Below are 26,110 nucleotides of genomic sequence, written 5' to 3'. Positions count from 1 at the left end.
CTCGGAGGCGAAGTCGGGCGCCTCGGCGGAGATTTCGCACATGTAGTGGCCCGAGTAGCGCAGAGTCGTCTGCTGCAGCCGCACGTGCGTCTCGTTCGAGGCGGCCAGCTGCGGCGAACGACAGTCGCGGCGTGAACGACCGCCACCCCGGCATGCGACACCCACCGCGGCCGCCGGGCTCGGCCACCGAAATACAACCCTGGCAGCGATCCTGGAGATTTCGTAGCCCTTACGCGCTGGCGTTTTGAGACGCAGACCTTCTATGGAACAAGATAATGCGCAAACAGCAGAATAAACAGGAGCGAAGTACATGAAGTGTCGTTAGGTTTGGCAAACTGACAAAATGGCAAAACTTTCTGCATAAGCATTCATTGTTCGCCATCATAAGTGTGCCTATCACCCACTTTACGGTAGCGAATTTAGGCCGTTGGGGAAAAGTCATTAAGCATTGCGCACATGAAATGACGAATAAGTACACGAGGACAAACTAAAAACGTTCCTGGAGGAAAACTTGCCGGCTATTTCAATGACGCGTTTTGCTTCTGCTTATGGCTTCCGATGGCCTCCATGGATTGCACATTTTACACCAAATTGGCTTCCTCTCTAACCATTCTAACATAAAGAAAGAGTTGTGAGGGCAGAGTCAATTCACGTGAGACAGACAGCGCAGAGTGGTGTTATGTTTGGGATCACGGGCCGCGCGGCTGACAGCCCCGGCATCATTAGCATGCGTCGAGCCGAGTTTGTGACAGGTTCGATGACATCTGGATGACACATCGGCGAAGGTGTTAACACGACGGCTGTCACCGACCGAGGATCTGTCAGCCGGGCGCAGCTGTTGACGGATCAATATGAACCACTTCTCTCGCAACGTGATGGCCGTAAATCAAGGACGTGTGTGTTAAGGCGCGACATCTCATGATTCACGTTCTCTGCTTTCTGACGAACGAACGATCTCCATGTTGGTACCGTCTTGGAAAGCTTACGATAGATCCAACATCTTTAAAAGCTTGGAACAGCTGTTTTTGTTTCGTAGTGGCCGTCGTCCAGATTTCGGCTCTCAAGGATATTACTCTGACGCTGATCTGTTCTTGTCCGACCTTTTCCAATATTCATCCTATAGGTGTCCAGCAAGGCACGACAACCGGTCTGCGTCAGGCCCAACGGCAAGCACACTTTTAGCAATTTTCACTCGATTGAAAACTGCCGTGCCCAATGTCATACGGATTACGCCTAATGGCTGTCTACAATTCCTGCCTTCGACAAATGAAAGCCTTTGAAGGATGGCATATCATGGCAGCTACATCTCAGAGAAGCCCAGCTGACAGCCAGTTACTCACATTGACCTTGATGCCCGGCTGCGGGAAGCTCTTCTTGGGCCGTCCCGTGGCTGGCTCATATCTATAAAACTCCTTTCCGTCCTTGTACCACTTGATGGCGTAGAGGTCCTTGCCCTCCAGGTCGTACAGGCAGGCCAGGTTCACGTCTTCGCCGTGCTTGACGTGGGTCGGGATGCGCACCTTATACAGCTGTAGGCCGTCAGCAGCTGCAACAACGGGAGAGAGCCCTTCACGACACCGGCACAAAACGCTCTCCTGTGCTAGCACATCTGTGTCCCTGCTCAGAGGCCTCCCCAACCACAGCCCTGGCTGCGCGCCTGCTCCTGCGCAACTCCGTACAACTGCGATGAGCGCCGTAAAGAACAACTATGAATTTACCGTCATACGTCCTTCAGTCGTCACGTAAAATTTCGGACCACGGCGATGTGTGATCGAGGATCTGCATCAAAGCTGTAGGAGCATTGCTCTGGCCGGGGATCCGCGTTCATGCTGTAGTAACATTGCACACCCTCCTCTGAACGGACACCTGATACGGAACGAATATCGAACACGTAGCCAACAGTGTCCCCATGGTAAGCCTGTCCCCAGCAGCCACTGGATACTGGCGGACAGGACACTGGTGACGGTGTGGTGCTGTCGGGCAGCGGGACTGCCCTGCCCTGTCCGGCGGCGAGTGATACTGGAGCTGTTCCGCCCGACAGCGGGAACAGCTCCAGTAACTGCCCCGTCCTGTTCCGTCCAGAGACGCAACGGGACGCGGCGCACCGCTGCGTCCCGTTGTGTTCAGCCGGCCGGCCGGCCCGCCCCCCCCCCCCCCCTTCTCCCGGCAGCACCAGGACTATCCGAATCCTTGCTATCATAAACCGGTGGCGACACAATGCCCCTGATTACTGGTCAAACTGTGAGTCAATTGCGGCTGTTCAACGGTCCGGCCGAATAGCGCCAGACTCCAGCTCGATCGCGCCCGGTCAGCCTCCGCGGCCGCGACAGTAACACCGCAAATACGTAAGTGAGGCCATTTTCAGTTCCAGACCCAAGTCGCAATGAATCATACGCGGGTTGGCGGGGAAAGGACCCCTCCGTTTGCGGTTGTCACAGCAAATCAGCGCCTGCTGATACCCGCGTCAGCTCAGGTTTCAATTGCCTACCCGGACGGCGCGAAAACGCGCCAACTCAGTCGCGATTGCACAGCGGTGGCGCAGCACACGTTCGGTCTCAACAGAGGTTACTACAAAAACCATACGGCCCACGCTGATTCCCCAGCTAGTGCCAACAGATCGTTTGCTGATGCAAATATATCAAAGGAGAAAATGACACCAAAGCTGCATATTTGCACAACAAAACAGCTTCTGTACCCACTTTATAGCCGATTAGTGGGTGATGTCACGGGTTGAGAATTACGCCGGCAGAGAGCGGCGAATAGCAGCTGTGCAAGCCAACAGCCACCTGAATCACTGGCTCCTGTGCAGAATATAAGGCCGTACAATGCCAGGAGCACATCCTGACAGCATCGCTTACAGGGATCTAGAAGTGCTGGCAACATTCCAACGTTCTCAGCCCGGAGAGCCAGTGACGAGCCTGACTGGCCGTTGGCCGGGGTGGTTAGCCTCGGTACTGAGCGGCCGTGCAGGGGGAGTGGTTAGCCTCGGTACTGGGCGGCCGTGCAGAGGGGGGGGGGGGGGGGTTAGCCTCGGTACTGAGCGGCCGTGCAGGGGGAGTGGTTAGCCTCGGTACTGGGCGGCCGTGCAGGGGGGGGGGGGGTGGGTTAGCCTCAGTACTGAGCGGCCGTGCAGGGGGAGTGTTTAGCCTCGGTACTGGGCGGCCGTGCAGGGGGAGTGGTTAGACTCGGTACTGAGGGGCCGTACAGGGGGAGTGGTTAGACTCGGTACTGAGGGGCCGTGCAAGAGGAATGGTTAGCCTCGGTACCGAACGGCCGTGCAGGAGTGGTTGGCCTCGGTACTGAACGGCCGCGCAGGGGAATGGTTAGCCTCGGTTCTGACCAAGAAAACTGTTATTGTCCAGTCGTTCAAATCTGGTGTTCGTGAGCAAGATTTCCAGGTATACCGGCGGTCAATTGGCCCTCAATCAAAGTTGTGGAAGATACAAAATAATAACGATGACGTAACCAAACAATAACTATTGGGAAGCACGTTTGGGAAGCACGTGGTAAGCACGCCGGTAACGATGGCATCCGTTGATCGACAGTTTGACCCCTTTGGCTTGTTTGGCATCGCACGACAAGGCGGCGTGTGGTCACCGGAGGCCGCGTCTCAGCAGTCCCCCTTTCAAGGTAAAGCCCGAGGTTCCGCACACTTGGTGGGGCCAGCACTGATAACACAAACCAGCTTTGACAAACAGACTAGCTTTAAGGAACTGACCATGCCAAGATTCGTGCACAGGCCACGTAATTACAGTTACATGAACAACCATGGCCACGATCAAGGAAAATACCGTATCCGTTGAATGGCTACAAGAAAGTCGGCACGTTCGTACTTCAATGGGTTGCAAGATCGTAGTAGCACAGGCAGGGGGAGGGGGGGGGGCACAAGGGGCACGTGCCTTGGGTTCCCAGGGCACCGTACCGTAGGTCCCAAGAGACCCCTCGGGACTTACTATTAAGGGCGCGTTTGGAGGGCCTGAAGGGCCCGAAAGGCCGGCCGGAGGTCGTATTCAGGGGCTCCCACCCACAGGGCCGGCACCCCAGCGCCAGCTCCCTGTCATTGGCTGCACGTCACATAAAGCATCGCGGCACGTAGGATCGTGACCTGGAATGTCAGCCATGAGGCCTCCTGCACCGTTTGAGGACCCCCTAAACTAATACAGGCGTCTAAGCCGACTGGAGACCACCAACACCAAACACTTGGCTGCCAGTGTGAACCCTGAGGCCTGTTTCCCTTGTATCGGTCAGGGGCCTTCAGTGCCTAGCAGGGTATTCTGTGTTAACAAGGCGCCTCCAGTCGACCAGGGGAGAATTTGCTGAACAAGAACGGGGACGGGCCTTGAATGCCAGAGGGCCTCTTGCGTCGGTCGGGCCCTCTGACAGTGTAAGGAACATAATAACTTACGATGCGTGTTCACATTGAGACAATGGAAGGGCCCTGTGCCCGTCAGGGCTCCCGTACCGAATGGTGGGTCCTCCAGCTCTCCAACCCAACTCCAGCATGAGCCAGGTCAGCCGAATTAAAGTCTATGTGTCAAATATTGGACCACCCGTGGTGACCAGAACCTTGTTGCGTCATTGAGAGGTCGGGACCGGACCCGGGGCCAACTGCGTGGGTCAGGAGGCGTCTCGCGTCAGGGAGAGGGCCAATATGATGCCGGGGAATCCCACCCAGCGCAGTCCGAATGTCAGCTGGGAGACGCGGTAGGATGGAGTGGCCTTCAGCTCTTGACCGAGGACGATGATGTGCCCCTACTGTTCTACTCAAGGCGGCATATTGCCCGGAAAGAAGTAAGGCGCCTTATTAGTGTTGAAAACGGTGGGTCGAAATTAGTTGAAAAAAATGAACAAGGTCCTCCCATGTTTGCCTGAGAACGTTCATTGTTCTACTGAGACAGCTTGTGAAACAAATCACATCGAGAGGTTTCAGCCTGCGCGCCCGTAATCTCGGGAGCAAGGTTTTCGGCGGCCGAAGTTGCGGTTGCATAAGTTGCAGTTTTTTACGAAGTAGATGAAGTTGCAGTTTTGCAGTTTCAAAAAGAGACTCTACCTTGACTTTTCCAGTCCCACCACCAGATTACCCACATGTGAAATATTCGCTCGGACTACCTTCTAAACGTACGATGCAATGTCTTGAAGCGTTCAAATGTAGTTCTTTCAGAAGCGTCATCATTTTCGTCCAACCGTGGGCCACGGCTCAGTGTTGGTCGCTGGCCTGACGCCGCGTGAACCATGGAGACTGTGCCGTGCTCTGCTCACCTGGTGTGACGACCGCGACGATAGCTCCAATGTGTATCAGCCACGTCCACATGGTGACACACGGTTGACTGAACAGAAGTTCACCGAGCAACACTAAACAATCAAACCCTACAGTGTTTACGTGCTGAGCTAGGGGACAAGCGAGAAGGCTTCCTCAAGGCGTCTGGCACGCGTGCGCGCGGCCAGCAGCAGTTTCCAGAATCCGAACGCACTGCTCCTTTCTCGCGCACCAGCCCCGCGCACCCAAGGCCATGTAATAAGGTATGATCATCCGGGGATATTTCGGGCACTTTTCGTTCACCACTACAGTGACGTCACAAAGTCGCAACCTGGCATCACAGCGCCGGCTGCATTACCTCCGCCTCTGCTACACCGGTGCACCTTCTAACAAATGCATCTGGTGATCACCACAGGGCACTTCAAGAAGTACTATGAGGAAATATGAAAGGGATCTTTGTCACGCCTGTTGTAGAACAGCGAACATAGGCCTAGGAACCACGAGCCCATCTGCCATGGCACTCCCATCTGCTGAGGATGCCAAACATTGAGTCTATGGCGACGCATTGAAGTTGGCCAGCCTACAGCTGCTTAAATGCAGGTTAGCGAACCTGGGCAAGATGCACCCACTGCCAAAGGAAGAACTGAGCGGCACCAGGATCATCATCCGACCTGCCGCGTTGAGCCCAGGCACTATACATAATAACGCGCTAGGTTGCACTGGTGTGCGATTGAGGCAGTTTGAGACGACGGAAGTGGTACGCTGCCTGGTAGAACATAGGACATTGTGGACGTTGCACATTTCTTCAACTGTGCCACGAAGCCTCCGAAGGTCGTGGTGCGTGGCGCTAATCAATATCATATCCGTCACGCCATGCAGCCAAGTTATTGAACACACGTATGACTCATAATTCGCCGTATTTTACTAAAACGATTCTTGCGCCCAGCATACATTTCACTGTGCACACTTGGCGAGGACCCAAAGAAACAGGAGGGATGGGGGCGGGCGGATAATTTTTGCGCCCAGCATACACTTCATTGTGCACGCTTGGCGAGGACCCAAAATAAACAGGGCGGGAGGGGGGGGGGGGGGCGGAGCTCACATAAGCACAACGATGTTCACTTCGCGCTGTCCACCTGATGTCGCACCTGTTTAGCTGCGCGTCTGGCAGCGGCTCGCTCAGCCTCAGCCTGATTAAGCCATCTGAGGTGTAGATGGATGCGCGTCATCACTACCTTCGGAGCAATTCGCTTGTCCAGCGCGGAACTTTCACAGCAGGAGCTTTGTGGGGCGGTCCACGATGCCAATGTCTCGGTCCATGCCTTGGTCCATCACTTGTTGGAACACGATCTCGAAAGCCTCGACAACGCTCAACCAATTTCTCAAGCTGCGATGATGACCCCCGCGCGCACCCACCGCCTCTGACGCCCGCGCCGCATTTTTTTCGTCGTTCATGCGTATCCTAGCAACTGCTGTCAGGGGTGTTAAAAATAGTGCTGATCAAAATGGCCCATCTGCCGATGTTTTAGCGGAAATGTTCTATCTTACGAAATATCAGGGACCACGAGAAATCGATTCATAATATCATTTCGAATACACATTTATATTTTCTGTAGCTCTACAGCTAGCTTTCAAGAACAACAACAACCTTGGCGGCAAGTTTGTTTGCTGTGCTTTGCTTTGCAGCTGTGCTTTGGGGCAGCAAAGCCCAGGCCACTAAAACCTTCATTGTCGAGCATACATTGAACGCAAATGATGAAAATGCAGCGAAACTTCCCCAAATATATTATGCTTGCTTCATTCTACTGTTTCTATGCAGTACTTTTTGTAAGTCGTTTGGGCGTCAACAGAGCCCTCCAATGATCATAAGATGACCACAAGGCTTACGATGGCATCTCGTTGAGGGTCCCAACCTCTCGGGTCGCGGACAAATCGCAGCTGAGCTCACGGGCTTACGCCCCGCCCCCTTCTCCTTTTCCCCCTTCCACCTTAATCTACCGCAAAGACGAGGATCCATACAAAATAGCACCTGATGCTAAGAAAAAACCCGCGGAACGCAGGCCCCCTCGAATGATCACAAAAGATGCAATACTTTCAAACTCATTCCCAATTCCTGACTCTCTTTTGCCACTCAGTCCTTAGATACCACAGGAAAACATGAGTGTATAAGAACCTAAATGTGCTCTTGTAAATGTACGCAAGGTACACACATAACGAGAGATCGAATAAGTGATGTACCAATGGAGAACACGGGCATTTAGGCCTAGATTTAGACTCAGTTGCATTCATTTAGTATATTCGAACACCCTGTTTACCGTGTCTCAGGCTCGCCAATCCTGTGCTCACCGTTTCTTTCAACAGGTTTGGCGAAACTGGAGCTCTGATGGGAATCTATGACCACTAGAAATTATTAGCCACTGCACACGTGCCTGGATATCCGTTCTGAAAACGACAGAACTTGAGTCATGTTCATTATACAGATGCCCATAGGTACTTCTAGTGCATTCCATGTCGTAACTTGTATGAAGAACGACGTAACACCGGAATCCCGGATGATCCCACGAGAATACTCACTGCGTAGGATCCAAATTGGGGCAGACAGGCCTCGCGCTACGTCACCTGACACCTATCATTTCTTGGAGCCCCGTCGGCTGCACTATTTCAATGGCCTAGCCTATGAGATGGTGCGCTGTACCGGACGTCATTGACTTCTCATGGCAAAGGTGCGGTGGTGCGCGTACAAGAATCCCGGCTAAACACTCCAGGACCTACAAATCACGGACGGTGATATGGACGAGATTGTCAGCTTCAACACGCCATGCAATTGTATTCAGATCGACGGAACACATCTCAGCAAACACGAGACGACGACAGTTTAGACGCGTCCCGTTTAAATCAGACATAACACATTCCGTCCAAACGACTTCCCACAAACACAATAAAACAATATTCACAAGCTTTACAAGTGATTTAAACGGCCAAAAAGGAGACTGCACCTAGCACGGCATACAGTTTCCCATCCTCAGGCACACACATCATCAAAACCATCACATGCACCATCAAACACCATCATGACACATCATCGCATCAAGCCACCCCCGCTTCTGTAGCCACAAAGAAGACGACGACTGCGCAATGTCACCATTAGGTCCTCAGCACCCGCCGCCCAGAGCTGATCGACGAGAAGTGACCAGACTGCATGTCCCACGTCGACCTCGTACGAGACAGGTCCGGGCCGCGCGACCACGCGGCCCCGGATCCACCTCTGTCTTCCACTGTAGGCGCGCGTCCACACCGGGCCGCCGATCCGGAACTCGCGGACTCGTTCTCCTGCAGACTGCTGTTGCTGCTCCCACGCCACGTGCAGAGTGGCATCAGCACTCGGGATGAGCGGATTGAGACGGGTCCGCAGGCCTCTGCCGCACATCATCTCCGCTGGAGTGCGCCCGGTCACGGCGTGAGGCGACGAGCGGTACGCCAGCAGGAACGTCGCCAGCGCTCGCTCAGCAGCGCTGCCCGCCTCCATCGCCGCCTTCAGGCCGTTCTTGAACGTGCCGACCGCCCGCTCCGCCAACCTGTTTGAGGCTGGATGGTACGGCGCGACTCTGGTGTGCCGGATGTCGTTGGCTTCCAAGAAGGTGCTGAACTCCTCGCCGACGAACTGAGGGCCGTTGTCGCTTACCACCTGCAGCGGCAGGCCCAGTCGTGCGAAGACGTCCCGTAGAACAGCCACCGTCCGCCCAGCTATAGTCGACTTCATTGCCACCACCACCTCCAGCCACTTGGTGTGACTGTCCACCAGCACCAGGTAGCTGCTGCCGTAGATCGGTCCGGCGAAGTCCACATGCACCCGTTGCCAGGGTCCGCCAGCTGGCTTCCAGGGGTGACGGACTGAGTGAGGCGGCTCAGCTCGCTTAGCCGCGCACGCCGCACAGCCTATGGCCAGGGTTTCCAGCTCCATGTCCAGGCCCGGCCACCAGACGAAACGCCTAGCCAGCTGCTTCATCCGCGCATGGCCGAGGCGACCCTTGTTCAGCTTCGTCTTGACCTGGGAGCGGAGTGATCGCGGCACGATCACGCGGCCGCCCCACAGGACGCAGCCGGCCTCCGTCGACAGCTTCTCCTCCTCCTTCGTCTTGTGCGGGACGAGCTCGGGGTCGACCACTGCCTCCCAGCCGGATCTGGCGGCCGCCAGAACCCTCGCCAGCACCGGGTCCCGGCGCGTGCCAGCCGCGATGTCTCGCGCTGTCAGCGCCGGTCCGCTGTCCTCCACGAACAGCACACAGCCGTTACGTGGCTCATCCTCTTCCTCCGCATCTTCTCGGGCGTCCTCCGGACCCTCCACCGGCATCCTGGACAGCGTGTCGGCCACCCGCAGCTCCTCTGTCTCCTCCTGGTGCTCAGCCAGCACTTGCTCCAGCGGCGTCCGAGGGCTTGCGGCTACTGCACTCGACGCCACTTCCCCACCAGCCCGGGGGACAGGTTCAGGCACCTCATCCACTCCCTGCCCAGGATGTTGGTCGCCTTCGGGAGGTTAGCGACCAGCAAGGTCAGTTCAGCCACCAGACCCCGAAGCTGCACCTCCACCTGGGCCTCTCCGCCCTGCATCTGCAGCCAACATCCATCCGCTTGCCATTTACCAGCAGACCAGCCGTCGGTGGCGCGGTACCCCTCTGCCCGGCTGTCTGGATGTGTAGCATCTCGGGGTAGGCAACCTCACCCCGCTCGCCCACCACCCTCACCGCTTCCGGCCGCTGCCGGCAGACGCGCTTGAGGTGTCCCCGCTGCCCGCACCGGTAGCATCGAGGACCCTTGGCCCTCTCCGAGCCCTTGGGGGTGCCCCGCTCCTTCTGAGGGTCAGGGCAGTCCCGCTGCCAGTGCCCAGCCTGATCACACTTGGTGCAGCACTGACCACCCTTCCCCCCACCCCCTCCCCCTGGCTCTGTCTCCCAGGGCCCGGCCGCCGCCGTTCCACCGCGTGAACTTGGTCCCGGACTTCAGCTGCTGACTGCTCCCCCTCCTCACCTCGCTGATGAAGCGGTCCGTGCGCTCCGCGGCGTGCGCTATGGTGATGACATCCTGGAGCGTCAGGCCTTCCGCTATGGTGGCCCATAACGCACCGTCAGGTCCGTGCTCTATGGTGACGACATGCTGGAGCGTCAGGCCTTCAGCATCAGGCTCCGCCGCCCGCTGCGGGACCCGCTCCTGTAGCCGAGGAGCACAGCCAGCGATCAGCTGATCACGGAGCGCGTCGTCCAGCTGGCCGAACTGGCACCGGGCCGCCGCCTGCCTCAGCTGGCCCAGGAACTGATCGAAGCCCTCCTCCGACCCCATCCGCAGCCGCTGGAAGGCGAGGCGGTCGGCGACGACGCTCCGCCCCCAAGTCAGGCGCGCCTTGAGTTTCGCCACACAGGTATCAAACGCCCCTGGCACAGCACACGGTGCCGGCAGCTTCTCGTACACAGCTTGGAACTCAAGGCCAAGCAGATGTAAAAGCACCGCTGTCTTCCTTCCCTCCTCCGAAATCCCGAGCAGAGAGGTACACTCCAATACCCCTCATTCAGCTGTCAGTCACTGCCGGCCTGGAACCGCACCAGGGAGGGCAGACTCAGCCCCGCCATTCTGGCCCAATCGCCCACTCAGTGATTGTTTACGTTCTGCGCCGAGTGCGCCGCTCGCCGCGCTCACTCAGCTGGTCTGATCAGCTGGCCGCGGCTGCCAGCTCGCCGCCCGGCGCTGTCATTGGTCGGTCTGACGACCCGTGCGTCTCCTGGTGCAGCGCCCCGCCCAGCGATCCGATTGGCCGAGCCGGCGATCCGCGCGCCACCTGGTGGAGCGCACGCGCAACAGCCCCGCACCCGCCGACCCAGGATGGCCGCCTTTCCCTGGCCCCACGTGGCCCGTCCGCCCCTGGCCGCCGTTCGACGTCGAGTCCCCAGCGAGTCCGCCGGCCGGCCAGCGCACGAAACCACGCAGAAAAAACCATACACCCACTGCACCGCCAAAGCGTTCACTGGCCACAGCAGCGATCATGGCCCCCCCCAAGTCACGGCCCGCCTCAGTCTCAGCCCCTCACTCGGCACTGTCCCGGGCGCCGCCCCGCCGGCTCACCGTCCGCGCCTCGCACACCAGCCAGTCCCGTCACTGCAGGTCCTCCAGTCACTGCCTCCCAGGGCCAGGAGTCCAACTTGACCTCCCTCCTGTGCCGAGACTCAGCCAACTCCGGGCATCGGCCGCCGCCGCCTTGCTTCCTTGCCGACACGGGACGATGCGTGGAACCTTTTCTCGTCGCCAGGTATTCTGTCGTGATCTCGGCCACGCCCCGCGCGCTCCCGCTCCCGCGAGCCCCGCGAGACTCCCACTCAAGCTCCCCGGTCATCGGCGCCCGCGCCGCTGAGACCAAACACAGACAGCTGCGCCATCTCTGGGCTCAGATCTGAAACTCGGGCTCACCAGCGCGCCACCCGGAGCCGACATCTGCAAGGCCGAATCCACGACACGACAGAAAACACATTAAACAAATACACTTGTGAATTGCACTGTCGTGCACAGTTGGCTTTCTAACATCGTGGTTCGTAGGACACCAAGGATTTCAGCCAAAAATATTTTCCCGAAAAATTCGAAAAACTTTGAGATAATTGATGCTTACATATTTCATCTAAAGCTTGGCGATCATTTTTTTATTATGGCCAGCGAATCTAATCAGACGGAACGTATCGTAGATTGCAGCACACGCCCTGCCAATGTTTCGATCGTGTTGCCTGTCTTCGCCGCGCAACGGATGACAGAAGTGCAATGCGTCTTTGTCTATTTGACACGGGTGTAACACTGCAAAGCTGTGGTCATGTCTGTCCAATTTCCACACGTGGGTTTTTTCCGCTTCCGATGTTCTCCGTGGGCTACGCGCTTTTTATATTTTTCATTTAAAATGTTGTGCTCATGTCAGCGTACCCACCGACAGATTCCTGTTTGACCCCCTCCCCATCCCGATTTGTCCACGCAATCTCAGAGCCGACATGGTAATGCCCACGCTTTGTGATATCTCACATGTTCCCGAATACCCAGCCAAGCCACCACTAATGCTAGCTTATGCACATGCAAGGATGCTCTCTGCTGTGTCAGCAGCGTAAGCCGCTGGTGCGCATGTGATGACGATAAAATTAGATAAGGCATCAGTAGACTGAGGCAGCAACGTACCACCAACGAATATTCTGCAACAATGCATGATGACAGCATCATTTCCAAGCCTTTTCTCCCATGGGAACGTGTGGACAGTGACTACGTGCTCTTTCCGGCGCCAGCAAATCACTGCGAAATGTACCGCTGTTTCAAGCAAAACGTTTTGTGGTGTTGCATGCGTTCTACCAGTTATACATGGAGAGAAAATACACCGTGAAGGTGTTTGGTCTAAGTGGACACCAGCAAATTACTATGAGGCATCGATGTTGGAATCGAATCGAATCGTGTTGTCTGTCTTCGTGTTGTCCGTGAGCAAGGCAAGGCACAAAGGCACAGGCAAGCAAGAGGACAGGCAAGGAAGACGCGCAGTAAGGCACCCTAACGACGAAACTAGACGCTTGCTCTGCGTGGCTGGGTGGGCATCACTGGCGGCGTTCTGGCGATCACAGAAGACCATTTGGAGACCTGGCTTCATCGCTAATGAGTCGGGGCCTATAGGATATCCAGGATTTTTAATTTTTCGAGGGTGTGTCGGTCTTCTACGTTTCCAGCCTCATTTTGGAAGCTCAGTGCGTAACCCCTCTCCAAAATGGAGTGGCGTAACCGCCGTCCGTTTTGTAGTGTGCGTACACACGGCCATAGGGAGAGGAGGGGAGGGATTAGGCCCCCGACTTTGGGCGTGGGCTGGCCACCTGAACCGCAAATGGCATCTGAATTTGCGATCGACGTTGGCTCGGGAAAGGGCCCAACGCTGGCAGCGTGAGCTGTGACCACGTGTTCTTGTGCCTGATATGCCAAGTTATTGACAGCTCTGCTCGGGGTATTGTGAGATCATGCTCGTAATTTAAGGTAAGCCACTCTGAAAACCTCGTGCTAGTTACATCATTGAAAAAATTGAAAAATGTGTTAAATGAGTATGTGAATAGCGTGACGAGCTGCACAAGCCGATGGCTTCCCCGGGCTCGTTGAGTAGATTGCGTGATTTGCACGCCTACGGCATCGCCGTAAACGGAGGACAGGCAAGGAAGACAAGTCATTCAGGCATTGTTGCGCGAGCGCGCCACGTGGGCTTTCCTCGCTTCCGCCACTTGGCTTGGCAACCATTCGCTGTTCGTTCACCGACTTTTGGAGGCGGAGACGGGCGAGGGTGAGTGAATTCTCAAGGGTTACAGGGTAGCCACTTGATATGTTAAGAGTTCTAAGGCTTGGCAGCTTGACGGGGGCTAGTAGTCACTTCTGAGTCGGATCGTTGCAGTAACCGCGGACTGGTGCCGGCTGCGTCTGTGTTACAGCAGTTGTAATTGGTGTTCCGGCCGCCGTGGCCAGCGCGGCCATACAGCGCCTGTGTAGCGGCTCAGTCCGGGGCCGGTGTTCACGGCACCGGATGCCTGCTCCCCGCGACTCAAGACCGAGATATGGATCGCCTGATCCCCGCTCTAACGTGTTGATGTGCGTGCTGACGCTAGTTGAGGGAACCGTCGGAGACCTGGCGTCAGCTTCGGCCGTCTTTAATTGTGATTTGATTGTGATTTGTGAGGCGTCCCTTTGTATTGACGAAGCACCTGTGGCATTCGTCTGTCTTGCTATGTCTGTGTTAAACTGTAGGTAACGTCGGTCCTCGCCCGTGTTCCCGATGCTGCGGACGGTGTCCGGCCCGCGTCCTGTACTGGTTCGCGCCTCTGACGGCGCGCTCTTTCAGATGACGAACGCCGCTTTCGTTGTCACCGTAGGACCGGGCATGGTCTCGATCTCACATGGACACGTCCGTCTGCCGCAGTACTACAGCACCGTGTACATGGCGGGGCCGCATGGCTACGTCTCAAGGTCAGAGCTTTAGTTCCTGGACCGCAGACTGCTAGAACAGGGTGTAGGATTATTCACCAATTCACCAGACGTATAGGAGGTGCATGTCTGCGTATGCGTGCATTTCCAGAGAAGCTTTCAATAGATACGTTAAATTACAAAATATGCATGCTGCTTTAAAACACCCAAATTTATTACGTAAACGACCTCAACTCAACGCATTCCCAGAGGCGCCATATGACCAACGTAGTCTGTGCGCCCCAAAACCCAAATCATCATCATCGTTATCATTATCATCATCAGCAGCATCATCATCATCAACGCATCCCCAGAAAATACCTGGGCACCAACTCAATGCGACGAGATGTTATACGCCAGCATCTTCCACGTGCGCACAGCTCACATGACACTTCTTGATGTGCGTAGATTCGATTCAGCGTGGGCGCGATGTCACGCTGGCGTCCAGTAGCTGTGAATGGATGGGTTCAGCTGTTACTGCTCGCTGGTAATGACCTCAAACAAACGGTGAAGTTCATCAGAACTTGCGGTGGAGTACGTTTGAGAGCAAAACTATCCGTGCTGTCGGGTTGACTTTTAGAGAAAGTCTCCCAGCATCACAAAATCTGGAAAAGCAACCAGGCATTTGGACTTGTCGGATGGCGGTGACTGGTGCCGAGGCGTTCGGCATGCTGATTTGGCGCCACCGCGCAGCGTGTACCCGGACGGCGCCCCACCGTCAGCGCCGCTGCTGCCGCCGATGCTGCCGTCCGCGCCGCTGCTGCCGACGTCGATGCCGTTGCTGCTGGCGCACCCGCCGCCGCAGACGTCGCTGCCGTCTGTGCCGCCGCCGCAGCAGCAGACGCTGCCGCTGCTGCCGCTGCCGGCGTCACCTTCGCCGCCGTTGTATCTGTTGACGCCGCCACTGGCCCCGGAGCCGGTGACCTGGGTCAAGCCTCGGCTGGGCCGGGTCCACGTGGCCGACCCGCGCAAGTTGGCTGAGGTGCACGCATACGGCACGGTGCAGCCCTGGACCGAGGCCCTCTCTCTTGGTGAGTACCAAGTACGGGATGGAGAAAGAGAGAGGGGTCCTGTTAATCGCTGTTGCGTTCTGCGGTGAGGTGGTGGAACGAACCCGCTGTGTTACGAGTACATTTAACCAATGCGAAATAACGTTGATTTTAATTCCTGTCGGAGGAATGATCTGGGTGGCACGTAAAAGTATTGGACGAATGGTTTGGGACTCCAGGCGCATGTATGTCTGCCAGCGTTTTAAACGTCCCGTTACAATTGTGGGAGTGACTAAACACGTTAAATGGTTTGCGCCTTCGGCACAGAATGAGCGTTATGTGTAGACTTCGCCGACCGTCTGCCAGCGAGCGCGAAAATCGGTCTGGCTGGTCATAGGCTCGGTAATAGTGTTGGAAATCAAAAAACAATAAAAAAAACTGGTAGCAGAGTGCAAATTTTCTGAAGTGGAGTACAAAAATATCCGATTGCCGTCGGTCATTACAATTTTATTTATATTATATTTGAGAAATAGCACTACAATGGGTGGTGCTCACCAAAAGCACAACTTTTCATATACAGCAATTCATGTAAAAGCACTTAAGATGAAAGGAAACATCAGTGCTAAACATGGTACACTGAAACAACATGGTCTCATGCTCTGTACTAGGAAACACAGGTGCATATATATATAATATATATGGGTTTGCAATTTATGACAGGCTGTGTGTGGTAACCGCCCTCTAAAACGGTGGTTGGTTACACACCGGGCTTCAACACCCTTCAACATGGAGGGTGACTACGATACGCACAGCCAGAGAGAAATGGTACACAAAAAATGCGACTGAACGTGCCCCAGACGGCCATCTACTTACACTCAACCACGATCACGCTACTCACGCTCCACCACGGTCACGCTACTCACGCTCCACCAGCTAACTGGTTTTAAAAGCGGCTAAACATTCATGTCTACCACCTTCCTAACACATGAGGCCAACACGTCACAGCCGAATAATAGAAACAGGCAGCAAGCACTCTTAACCGATTTACCGAGCCAGGGCTAGTGCAACGCCTGACAGACCCGTCCAGGTCGGCCAAAAGGGATCGGAGTCAGTCACTCCGCTGACCCGGCGAATAAAACAATGTATTCATGGATTTTGATGTGCTGCAACCCATATCACTGCGAAATATGATAATCTATGTTGCAATTCATTGATGGTTCTGTCCTAATAAACCCTTCTTAATTTGCCGGGCCAAAGATATGGATGCATGTCATTCTGGTGTCCTGGTGTTTTTGCCGGAGTGAGATGGCTGTCTCCGAACGTTTTTTTGGCCATTTACAGCAACGGTTTTCGACTTAAAAGTATATTTTTTAAAGCCTGAAATACCGGCGTTTAATTCACACCCTGAAAGTGACAAATTTAACTTGACTTAAATCCCCAGCTGCCATTAGATTTTGTGTACTCCGAATACCAGGAAGCGGCCAAAAATCCAACCACAGGACGGTTCTGCATGAATTCTAATAAGCCCTTCGTGATGACCGTGATGCCCATCTCTATACAGCTTCCTCCAACTGTTAACAAATCTGTTGAAGGGCATGAGCGCGAGCAGAATATGCTCTTCACAACATCAAAATTGACGACAGGCACGAGGAGGCGATGAGGCGAATTTCAGTCACGTCACGAGGAGGTCACGGGGAGGCGGATCATTAAAACCAATTGGAGAGTTTTGCCATGTTCAACCTCCAAGCTGAGGTGGGAGGCGGGCGCAAACCGCTGAATAGTTGATACGTTTCCGACGCCGAAGTGCGAATGGTTCTCTTATTTGCATTGCCACGACTCAGTGGTGGCGCGTGAGTAAGCGGCCGTTTGTGGTAGGTGCTTCGTTGTGTGGTTTTCTATGACCGTTCGTTGCATCCTTGGCAATTAATGCGGTTCGTCGTCAATGGAAGGTTAAGTTTGTTCGAGTTTTTCGCATTTCCATACATTATTTATCGTATACGTAGGTGGCAACACGGGCTGCTTGCTATTGGGCATCTTAGTCTGGTAGGTGCAAGATTTGTGCTCTGGCAGATATCAATGCATTGCTCATGATTGCTCTAACTAAAAAGTCTAACATTGCTCTAACTAAATCGGAAAGTACATCTGTGAGTCGAAGGAAAGCCGTTTACGTTGTAGTGTGTCAGTTGGTAACGTGTTATTCTGTCATATTCTTGAAGTATGTACCCTGCTAACATGGGTAGCCGAGGGTAATTCGAATTAAGATCGGAACGGATCATGCGACGTTAGACCTGTCTCCGGGGTGCGTTTACATGGGCGAGACCGGATTTACGTCTAATTAACGGTCGATATTTCGATCTCGCTTAGTTCGTATCACGGATGTTTGGTGAATGTGTTTGGCGAATGGGCGAAAACTGTGCTTTTGAGGCAAACTGAATAAAAAAGCCGGTACTCTGCGTATGGATGGCGAATGACAAGAGCCATGGTGGGCGGGAGACGGCTTTGTGGGCGATGGGGAAGATGGACTCTTCTGGAAAAACGGTCTGTGCGGGTCTCAGGCTTTATAGCTACAGCACAAGTCATATCACTTAAAACACAAGAGTTGCGTGTTCAGCACTGCCAAATCTGTCCCGTAGTTAGTGCTATATGAAAATGTTACTAGGGGACATGAGACATGTTAACATTTTGCATTGCAAGGAGCACGATCACCGACATTTGCACAGAACAGGAAAATTGATAAACACATATTCCAGTGTATATTTCTGCTAGAGACGGTTTCTTTGATCACAGGTGTTCAATCAAGAATGACAAGAAAGTGAACTGGTAAATGAAACTATAAGCTGCTTCATGGCAATGACAGAGATGATGTTCAATTAACATATGTTAGGCCATCCATTCATGACAGTAGCTGCAAAAAGTGCTAGCAAGGCTACTGCTTCCCATTCTGCAATGTGCACCACGGCTTGCTGTTCTGTCGAACATTATTCAGGATGACATTTAAGATACACCTGGAGCCTGTGACACCGAAATATTTGCTGCCATGCAATGGCTAGCAGGAAATCAGCATTGTCTTGTATTGGCCAGTTGCACCCACAAACTAGCCACAGTCTGATCAGATGGGCCACCCAGCACCATGTCATCTACTTTGTGCAGCCCAAGAAACATATTACCTACTCCCACACTAATCCATTTATGAGCAGCTTGCAACAGTGAGCTAAGCTACGGAAATAACTCATGAATGCTACACAGTTAGTGGCAAAGCAGGGCATACCTGAGGGCAGCATTGCCATTCAAACTTGGCATGGACTGGCGAGTCAGAATGCAGCTACTTATAGTTATGGGCGCAAAATGACCACCACAGTCGACGCAACCGAAAACCAATGAACAACAATGCAGCTATTTGCCTTTTTGACATACCAGGGTTGAAATGGTGCTTTGATATCCTTGCAGTCAACAGCATTGGGCTGACATGGACTGATGGCAGGTCACACAAACAGCTGTGTTTGCACAGTCCAAATATAATAATACGTGAACCAGCCCGAGAGCTGTGTCATGACGAAAGCAATCTTAGCTCAAAACCCATAACAAAGTATTCATTATGACAACAGTTGAAGGTGTCCGCTCCTTAACGACTCAAAGAAATAAATGAGTGCGAAGTTCTTGCCATTTGTTTCTTTCTGTTTCTTTGAGAAATTGAGACGGGGGGGATACCGATGTTATGGAGCTGGAGCGTGCCAGCGGAGGCTTGGGAGTGGCGTGGCGGTACCACCGGCACGCACGCTCGTCAACGAGCCGGCCGGGCCCCGGGGCGTCGCTAGCGCCGCTCTGACAGGCGGCCGTGATTCACGACGGGCGGCCGCTGATACGGCACAACGGCGCGCTCCGGTGTCACCGGCGAACGAGAGGCCGGTCGCGGCTCGTGTGGCCTCCGGCGCCCCTCTGCCATCGCCCACCGTCAGCCTGCCCTCTCCCCGGGGCCGCTAGCAGCGACGCGACGGAGCGTAGCGTGACGGCCGGTGCCGGAGCTCCAGGCCGCCCTCGGGCCGGACACTGGTCCCAGTGGTTGATGCTAGCGTTTGTCTCCGGTTCTACGCACGGGTTGCCGCTCACTCTGCGTGTGGTGTCTGTCAGCGGCCGGCGTAGTTTCGCTCCCCTCGCCCTGCGGTCGAGGGGACCGCTTTGGTCGGTCCAGATAGTCCAGTAGGCACTCGCGCATGGACGGTGCTCTTGCGCTTATGCAGTCTGCGCTTGCATAGTACGAAGCCAGTTAATCGGCTCACACGCTTGCTCCTGGGTTGTCGCGGGCGGGGAGTCAAGCGCTTCAGGTCAGGTCATCAAACACGAGTTGGGGAAGATACGGGTGGGATCCCTTGCCGTTCCGTTGGACGCGGTGAAAATGGCGAGGCGCCTCCCCGTGGTGCCCACCGTTTCTGCCAGTGTGAGAGGCGGGCGACGCCATGTAGCCCCAGCAGCTGTGTGCGTCGTAAAACTTCAATGACACAAATCGCAAGGGCAGAGATGTAGCTACCGATTCAGTTGTACGGATGGGGTGAGGGGGGGGGGGGGGGAGAAGGTCCAGTCCCCGAGTTTAAGAGGAAAGTTACGTCAAATGTGGGCTTAAACACGTTTGTCGCATGTCTTGAAGGTAGTTGTTGCCATTTTTCGTTTCTCAGCCCCACCTTAACCTATTTGGCATAACTAGACGCCTGAACGAGGGTTGACGAGCCCTGGTACCCAGCATAACAGCTCGTCAGCAAAGCGTAGTTTGTTTTCGCTGAGCCCGCTGGGGTATGGTGTGTTAGAGCATTCATGGTGTTTCATAGCAATGCTTTCCGTCGTCGGCCGCTGCCAACCGGTCGATTCAGGCGCGAGATCCATTCGTCGGCACCGTGGAACCCTGGCACTGTCACCAGCGCGTCATTTTCAGTGTCGTGCTGCGTCTCGGGGGTCGTGTCAGTGTCACCAGCGCGTCATTTTCAGTGTCGTGCTGCGTCTCGGGGGTCGTGTCAGTGTCACCAGCGCGTCATGTTCAGTGTCGTGCCGCGTCTCGGGGGTCGTGCCGTGGAGGCGGTCACCATAAGCGAGCGGGGGTTCGCGGTGCAGGATGCACCATGTTCCGTGGTGCGGCGGCGGGTTGGTCCCAGTCGTCAGCATCGCCCCGTTTCTCCGCTACGTCTTCCGGTCGTAACTGCGTCGCCCTATACGCAATCGTCTTGTCAGGGTGCTGTTCGCCTCAGGCGTGCCGCCCCATCTTTGGCAAGGGCAGTTGGAACAGATGTACGAGGGTAGTAGGCTGTTAGGATTAGAGCCCCTTTCGGCCAGCCATGGCCATTTCAGGGATATGGGGTGAAGGATAGTGGATGCCGGTGGGGCAAAGCTATATGCACCTAGGGTCCCCTCCGCCAAACGTAAGCCTTCACAGGGACCCCTGTGCAGAATATGTGCTGGGCGCTCGAACGGGGCTCTCACCATGGCGGGCACTTACGCCCACTCGTGACTGGTGCACGCCTCAGTGGACCAGCTCGCTCGTTGCGGAGCCTGGTCGGATTAACGGGAGTGTCGCGAGGGTTCAGAATGAAGGAAGAGTGAGGATAATTGGGCGGTGACGAGGGTAGCAGGTTGCAGGTATGCCGCTATGTTGTACGTATACGCCGAGAAGGGGGCCGTATGAGGACTGCACATTCGGGGTAATTTGCCACGCGCTCGGGTGACCAGCTAAATACCCGCCGCTCGGGTGGGCGGAAGTCAGTTTGACCCTCTCCTAAGATTTCAGAAAGTAAGAGGGCTGGAGACACCAAATTCACTGGGTGTGTTGACCTGTATGCAAACTCACTTTTGTCAGAATTCGAGGTCTCTAGATCATGACATTCTAGTCAAATCAGGTCAAGCATGGCCCACCTTCAGGTTGGTGTCCAAAGGTCCCCCAGAACCTATTCACCTGTTCTGAGCAAAAGGCCACGCGCTCATTTGAGGTCGGTGACCTTGTTTGACCTTTTTCAGGTTATGATCAAAATCATGCAAGAGTGTTTTGATTCTTGCATTGAATAGGCGTTCAGGATTACGCTGGACAGCATGTTCCTTAAAAACAAAAGGCTGCTCCGGGTCATTTTAGGTCAGTGGCCTATTACGACGTTTCAGAAGTTCATGAAAAATTCATTGTTCGGTTCCTGTTGATAAATTCAAAATGAGTATAAAAAACTACGCCGCATGGCTAAACCCTATGGCAGCAAAGCAGGTTGGTTTTAACCTTGGTCTGACCTTCATACCCGGACGCTGGTCACTGGGATTTCTCCGTTCAATTGTTGTATTGCCTTAGAAGCGATCTCAGAGATGTGTGGCTTCGTCTAACATTCTGTTGTTGCGTCAGATGGAACGATTCCCTAGAAATTGTCTTTGCTGAATCCATGGCCTGACTGACCTGCCATAGGTCAGCGACCTGACAAGATACTTCCAAATTTTGGACACCAAACGATCCGCTATCCAGTTGTCTATGGCCATGACAAATTTGGCGCGGTTACGCCGCGCCGTTCGTAAACCATTCCGGATAACCTTCGGAGGGTCAAATTGACCCTCCCATCCACCCGGACGCGCGTTTATATATCTGTGGTCTGTTATCCCTCACTGGATGCTTCCTGTACCCGCCAGTCCACATTGCACCCGTTTGTTCATCGAAAATAGTCGTTTTCGCCAGGGGCCGCCGACCCCTGTGGCGGCCGGCTGGTGCCGCCCCGCGCTGTCCGCTGGCTAACAGGAGCGCCCTCGCCTCCCGAGGCCGGTGTGGCAGCGCCCGGTGCACGGTAATCGAGGCGGGCCGCTCGCTAACAGGAGCGCCCTCGCCTCCCGAAGCCGGTGTGGCAGCGCCCGGTGCACGGTAATCGAGGCGGGCCGCTCGCTAACAGGAGCACCCTCGCCTCCCGAAGCCGGTGTGGCAGCGCCCGGTGCACGGTAACCGTGGCGGACCGGACGGCCGTCTGCCTTCGGCTCGTGTTGACAGTGCGCTCTCGTGTCGGGCACCCCGGAGGACGGCGCAGGCCATAAATTATCGGCGACTAATTGCGCGCGAAGGGGACGCCCTGGCCGGCCGGGCGCGCCTGGTCTCCCCTAATGTCCCGCCATTCCTGCCGTGTCGCCGCGGCCGAGTACTGGACGCCTGGTCGGGGTCCCTCAGTGGGGTGGGTCCTGCAGTGTTTAAGAGTGGAAAGGAACGCTGTGAGCGGATGACCGGGAAACTTTACACCCTCCCCCATGTTTCAGCTGCGCCATTTGTAACAGGCGGTGTCAGGGACTGTAACGCACGTCCAGCCAGCGTTGGATAACAGGATCAGAGGCCCTGATGGTTATGAGGCTCATGTTGTAACGATTGCTCCTTGAATCAAGCGCTGATCGCTAGCGGTTGATTTCTGGTGTTAATTGAATTCCCAGAGCCTGCAATCAAGTTCCTAGTATGGGAATCGATGCGCCTGCGATGACTAGGGCGCACACAAGCCATATATATCGAGGAGCTTGGCAACGCGCGTCGAGCATAGCTACCAGTCTTGTGCTTACGCACTTATGTAGTGATTTAGCTGTCATGGGCGTAAAATGAGCTAAGTAGTCGGCTCGCCCTGAAATCCCAATCAACAATATCAATCAACAACGGTCAGCTCCTTGCGGCGTAGCGGTATCAGGCTCCGGAATGCTTTGTCGGCCGAATATGAGAGCAGAACTCCAGGGGTTCGCGCGGTCAGGGCAGCGCGCCCGGGGCCAGCTGGGACCCGGCCTCGCTCAGGCGAACACCGGTGAGGGTGAGTCGAGTAAAAAATCGTAGACCACACAACTCCCATCCACGTACTGAAATGATCCTCTTTATCCCATACCTGGTTCCAGCGTTCGTAGGGCGGGACGAGTTTTTGGGGCTTCCACGCGCCTCTGCGGGCGCCTGGAAACAGAACACGCCCTCAGAAGTCGGCACCGCCTGTGTGATTCGAGCGCGTAGCGGCAGGCGGCGGGCGGAGCCGCTCAGATCCTGCGGCTGGTCTCAGCCCGGTCTTGTCGACGCCGAGACTGTCCGGGGGAGAGTCCGGTGCCGACACCGCCCCGGGGTCGGGCACCTTGTCCCGAGGCTGCTTCCCAAGTTAGCCGAGTCTCAATCGCCGTTGTAAAGAAAGCAAATATCACGGCACATTACGACTTGCTAACGTAATCAAACACTGCACAATAAAGTCCTGTCCCCTGGGAACGTACCGTTTCGAGCAACGGCGAATTTTGTCGTTACCTTATATACCTACCTTACCTTATATACCCATTGGATAGTCGAATAGGCTCGTCAGTCAACAGATCACGGTCTATCCTGAGGCGTACACTGCCACAGCTCGCACGGTAGGCAGCCTGCGGACTGGAGTCCTCAGTCGGGTGACAGTGATCGGCCGCTGCAGAGCTGCGTTGCTGCGTTGTGCGTTGCTGCGCAGCTGCGCAGCTGCGTTGTGGGCGGAAACCAGGTCGCATATCGTAATGTGCCGTGATATTTGCTTTCTTTACATGGGCGGTTGTGATTCGGCTTAACTTGGGAGCCAGCCTCGGGGCGGGATGGGCCTTGTAGCCCTCAGGAGGTGGCCGCGGCCGGCAGCGGCGTGCTGACCGGCAGCCAGATGACCGGTGACCGGTGGCCGGCGGCGGCTCGTGGCGCCGCCCCGTCTGCCGCCTCCGCCAGGCCCAGGTGCTGCGCAGGTGGTCTGCGGCCCGGCCCGGCCCGGTCCGGTCCGGGACGTGCCACGTGGCTGTATCCCAGCACCAAGCGGCCGGTGGCCGTGAGGCGCCGGGCGGCGATCAGAAACGCGGACGACCCCACTCTAGAGCAGGGGCGGTGCCAGCCGGGACCCGACCGCACGTGGAACGGGCGCCGCGAATTGCGATCGGCGCTGTCGCCCGTCACTTCGTTCCCATTGCGACATGCAAAGCGATGCAGTTCGAGTGGGATACAGTCCGACGACACGCGGCGTGAAACGTGGCCTGTTTCTGACCTGTTGCGCGACTAGAACGGCTGGTTCAGCCCACTTCGTTGGGTTTACGGCAGACAAGCCAGTTGTAAGCGAATGCTCCCATTCGGCGGGGTGGGGTGGGGGTAGGGAGGTCTGTCTGGAGCGAGTCGTTCGGCGTCGGGTCACGCCGGCGGAACGTGACGCTGTCCTGTAAGCGGTCCTCTCGTATGGCTATTGGGCTCTCAGTTGGCGAGGACGGGCGGCGGCTGTCGACTCCGCGTTGGAACCCGATGCCTGCCGGCCGCGGTGCTGCGCCGTGACACGAAATGTGGTCTGGAGGAGAGCTGCGCTGGAGTTGGCGTGGAGACGATGTCAGCTCCGGAATGTTACATGATGGGGGAAGATGGATTGAATGAATTTCGGAGACAAAGGTGTGGATATTAAGTGACCGCCGCAGTCGACACCCCCGAAAACCCCGATACTACTACGCCCAGTACACGCCATCCTGTGTACCCCCGCCCTGGAGATGTGGAAGTGACCAAAATGGCCACTTCTACCAGATTTGATGAATCACAAGCAAAATAAACACTTCATTACCGATCGGATTAGTCAATACAGTGGTTCTCACCACCGATTTTACGAAGTCGCTCACTATAATACCTACTTACGTCACCAAATACACCAAGGAAATGCCTAGAAAGAAAAGCTCACCAGAGTGGCTGAGCCTCCACCAAATGGGTGAAGCAAACCACCAAGATATAGTGGGAAATCAAGAATTTGCACCAGAGTATAGAAAATTCAGCCCACCAGTTAAAAAACAACCGCATGTTAAACCAAACAAGCATCACATTAGGAATGGTTTGGGACACAGACGTCATTAGTCACCTTGGAGTTGCGATGTAAGAGCGACTCGCTGACTAGCATTGAGTTTCGTACTTACCTACACATCCAGGGGCGTAACCAGCTGGTGGGTCGGGGGCGGGGCGGGCGGGGGGGGGGGGGGCGCAGGACACATCTTCCGCTAGGCCTTGAGCGACCTTCGGGATTATCACGGGCCCGATTGGAGGACCCTGAGGGCTGGCCGAGGAACGACCCGGGGCGGAGGCCGTGCCCTCAAAGGTCAGCCAAAGGGACTCGTCGCGCATGTGAGAGGGTCCCCCTAACGACAAAGGTGTCTTCTAAATCCGAGACCACCGATGCTGAACGGTTGGCTCTTAGTCGGCTTGAACACTGGAGTTCCATTTACGGAGCAGTGACATGGCCAGTGTCCGCATTTGTTACTGAAGGCCTCCTGCGTTGACCGGGACCCCTGGAACAAGGTGACTCGCTGTATCAAGGCTCAAAGTGATTTACAGGGGAGCCTGTGTCGGCAAGGGGCTCCTAGTCGACCAGAGACACATTTGCTGAAAAAGAACAGGACGGGAACGGGGAAGTGAGATAGCCATTTGCGTTGGTCGAGTTCCTCGTTGCCTGGCATGGAATGGAAATGTTCTCGGTGAAATGGTCCACAATGAGACAAAAGAAGGGTCTGGCCAGTCATGAACTTTACGACCGGACGGGGGCTGGCCCTTCAGGGCCTCTGATCTTAGTCAATTGTGGTGATTGTTGCCTTGCCCATGTCCCTGCCTTTGCCCTCGCCATTGCCCTTGCCGTTGCCGTTGCCCTTACCCTTGCCGTTGCCGTTGCCGTTGCCCTCGCCACTGCCCTTACCCTTGCCGTTGCCGTTGCCCTTGCCCTTGCACCCCTTGTCCGTGTCCTTGTCCTTGTCCTTGTCATTGCCCTTCCGCCCGTATCGGTGGTTGTAGCCCCCATGTCTGGTCGGTTTACTATAGCAGATTTTAACTGGCAGCAATGGTGACGACTCAGCCTTTTGGTGATGAACTGGCCTTTCCGGCTGGCTTCTTCAGTTG

At 55.4% G+C, this 26,110-nt stretch overlaps 1 protein-coding gene across 1 annotated transcript; it reads right to left on the bottom strand.

Moving 5' to 3' along the window:
* Nucleotides 1–803: 803 nt before the first annotated feature.
* Nucleotides 804–10,591, bottom strand: LOC119092635 (uncharacterized protein K02A2.6-like). Its single transcript, XM_037215634.1, has 5 exons — nt 10,283–10,591; nt 10,000–10,107; nt 8,534–9,671; nt 1,341–1,546; nt 804–818 (listed from the first exon to the last, which is right to left on the bottom strand). Exons 1-5 carry the CDS (start codon nt 10,589–10,591, stop codon nt 804–806), a joined length of 1,776 nt encoding a protein of 591 aa, XP_037071529.1.
* Between the last annotated feature and the right edge of the window lie 15,519 nt (nt 10,592–26,110).

The sequence above is a fragment of the Pollicipes pollicipes genome, unplaced genomic scaffold (assembly GCF_011947565.3).
Source record: "Pollicipes pollicipes isolate AB1234 unplaced genomic scaffold, Ppol_2.1 Scaffold_1272;HRSCAF=1488_pilon_pilon_pilon, whole genome shotgun sequence".
NCBI lineage: Eukaryota > Metazoa > Arthropoda > Thecostraca > Pollicipedomorpha > Pollicipedidae > Pollicipes > Pollicipes pollicipes.
This window is presented reverse-complemented; position numbering and strand designations above follow the sequence as displayed.

What these genes read in the sequence shown, in the direction of transcription:
- LOC119092635 (XM_037215634.1), bottom strand. Translation starts at nt 10,591, where the DNA reads ATGGGGTCGGAGGAGGGCTTCGATCAGTTCCTGGGCCAGCTGAGGCAG. An exon ending in CGGACCGCTTCATCAGCGAG is followed by an intron (nt 10,108 to 10,282) that starts GTGAGGAGGGGG and finishes CCTGACCCTCAG; the next exon opens with AAGGAGCGGGGCACCCCCAA. An exon ending in GGTGTGGACGCGCGCCTACA is followed by an intron (nt 1,547 to 8,533) that starts GTGGAAGACAGA and finishes CCGTTGTTGCAG; the next exon opens with CTGCTGACGGCCTACAGCTG.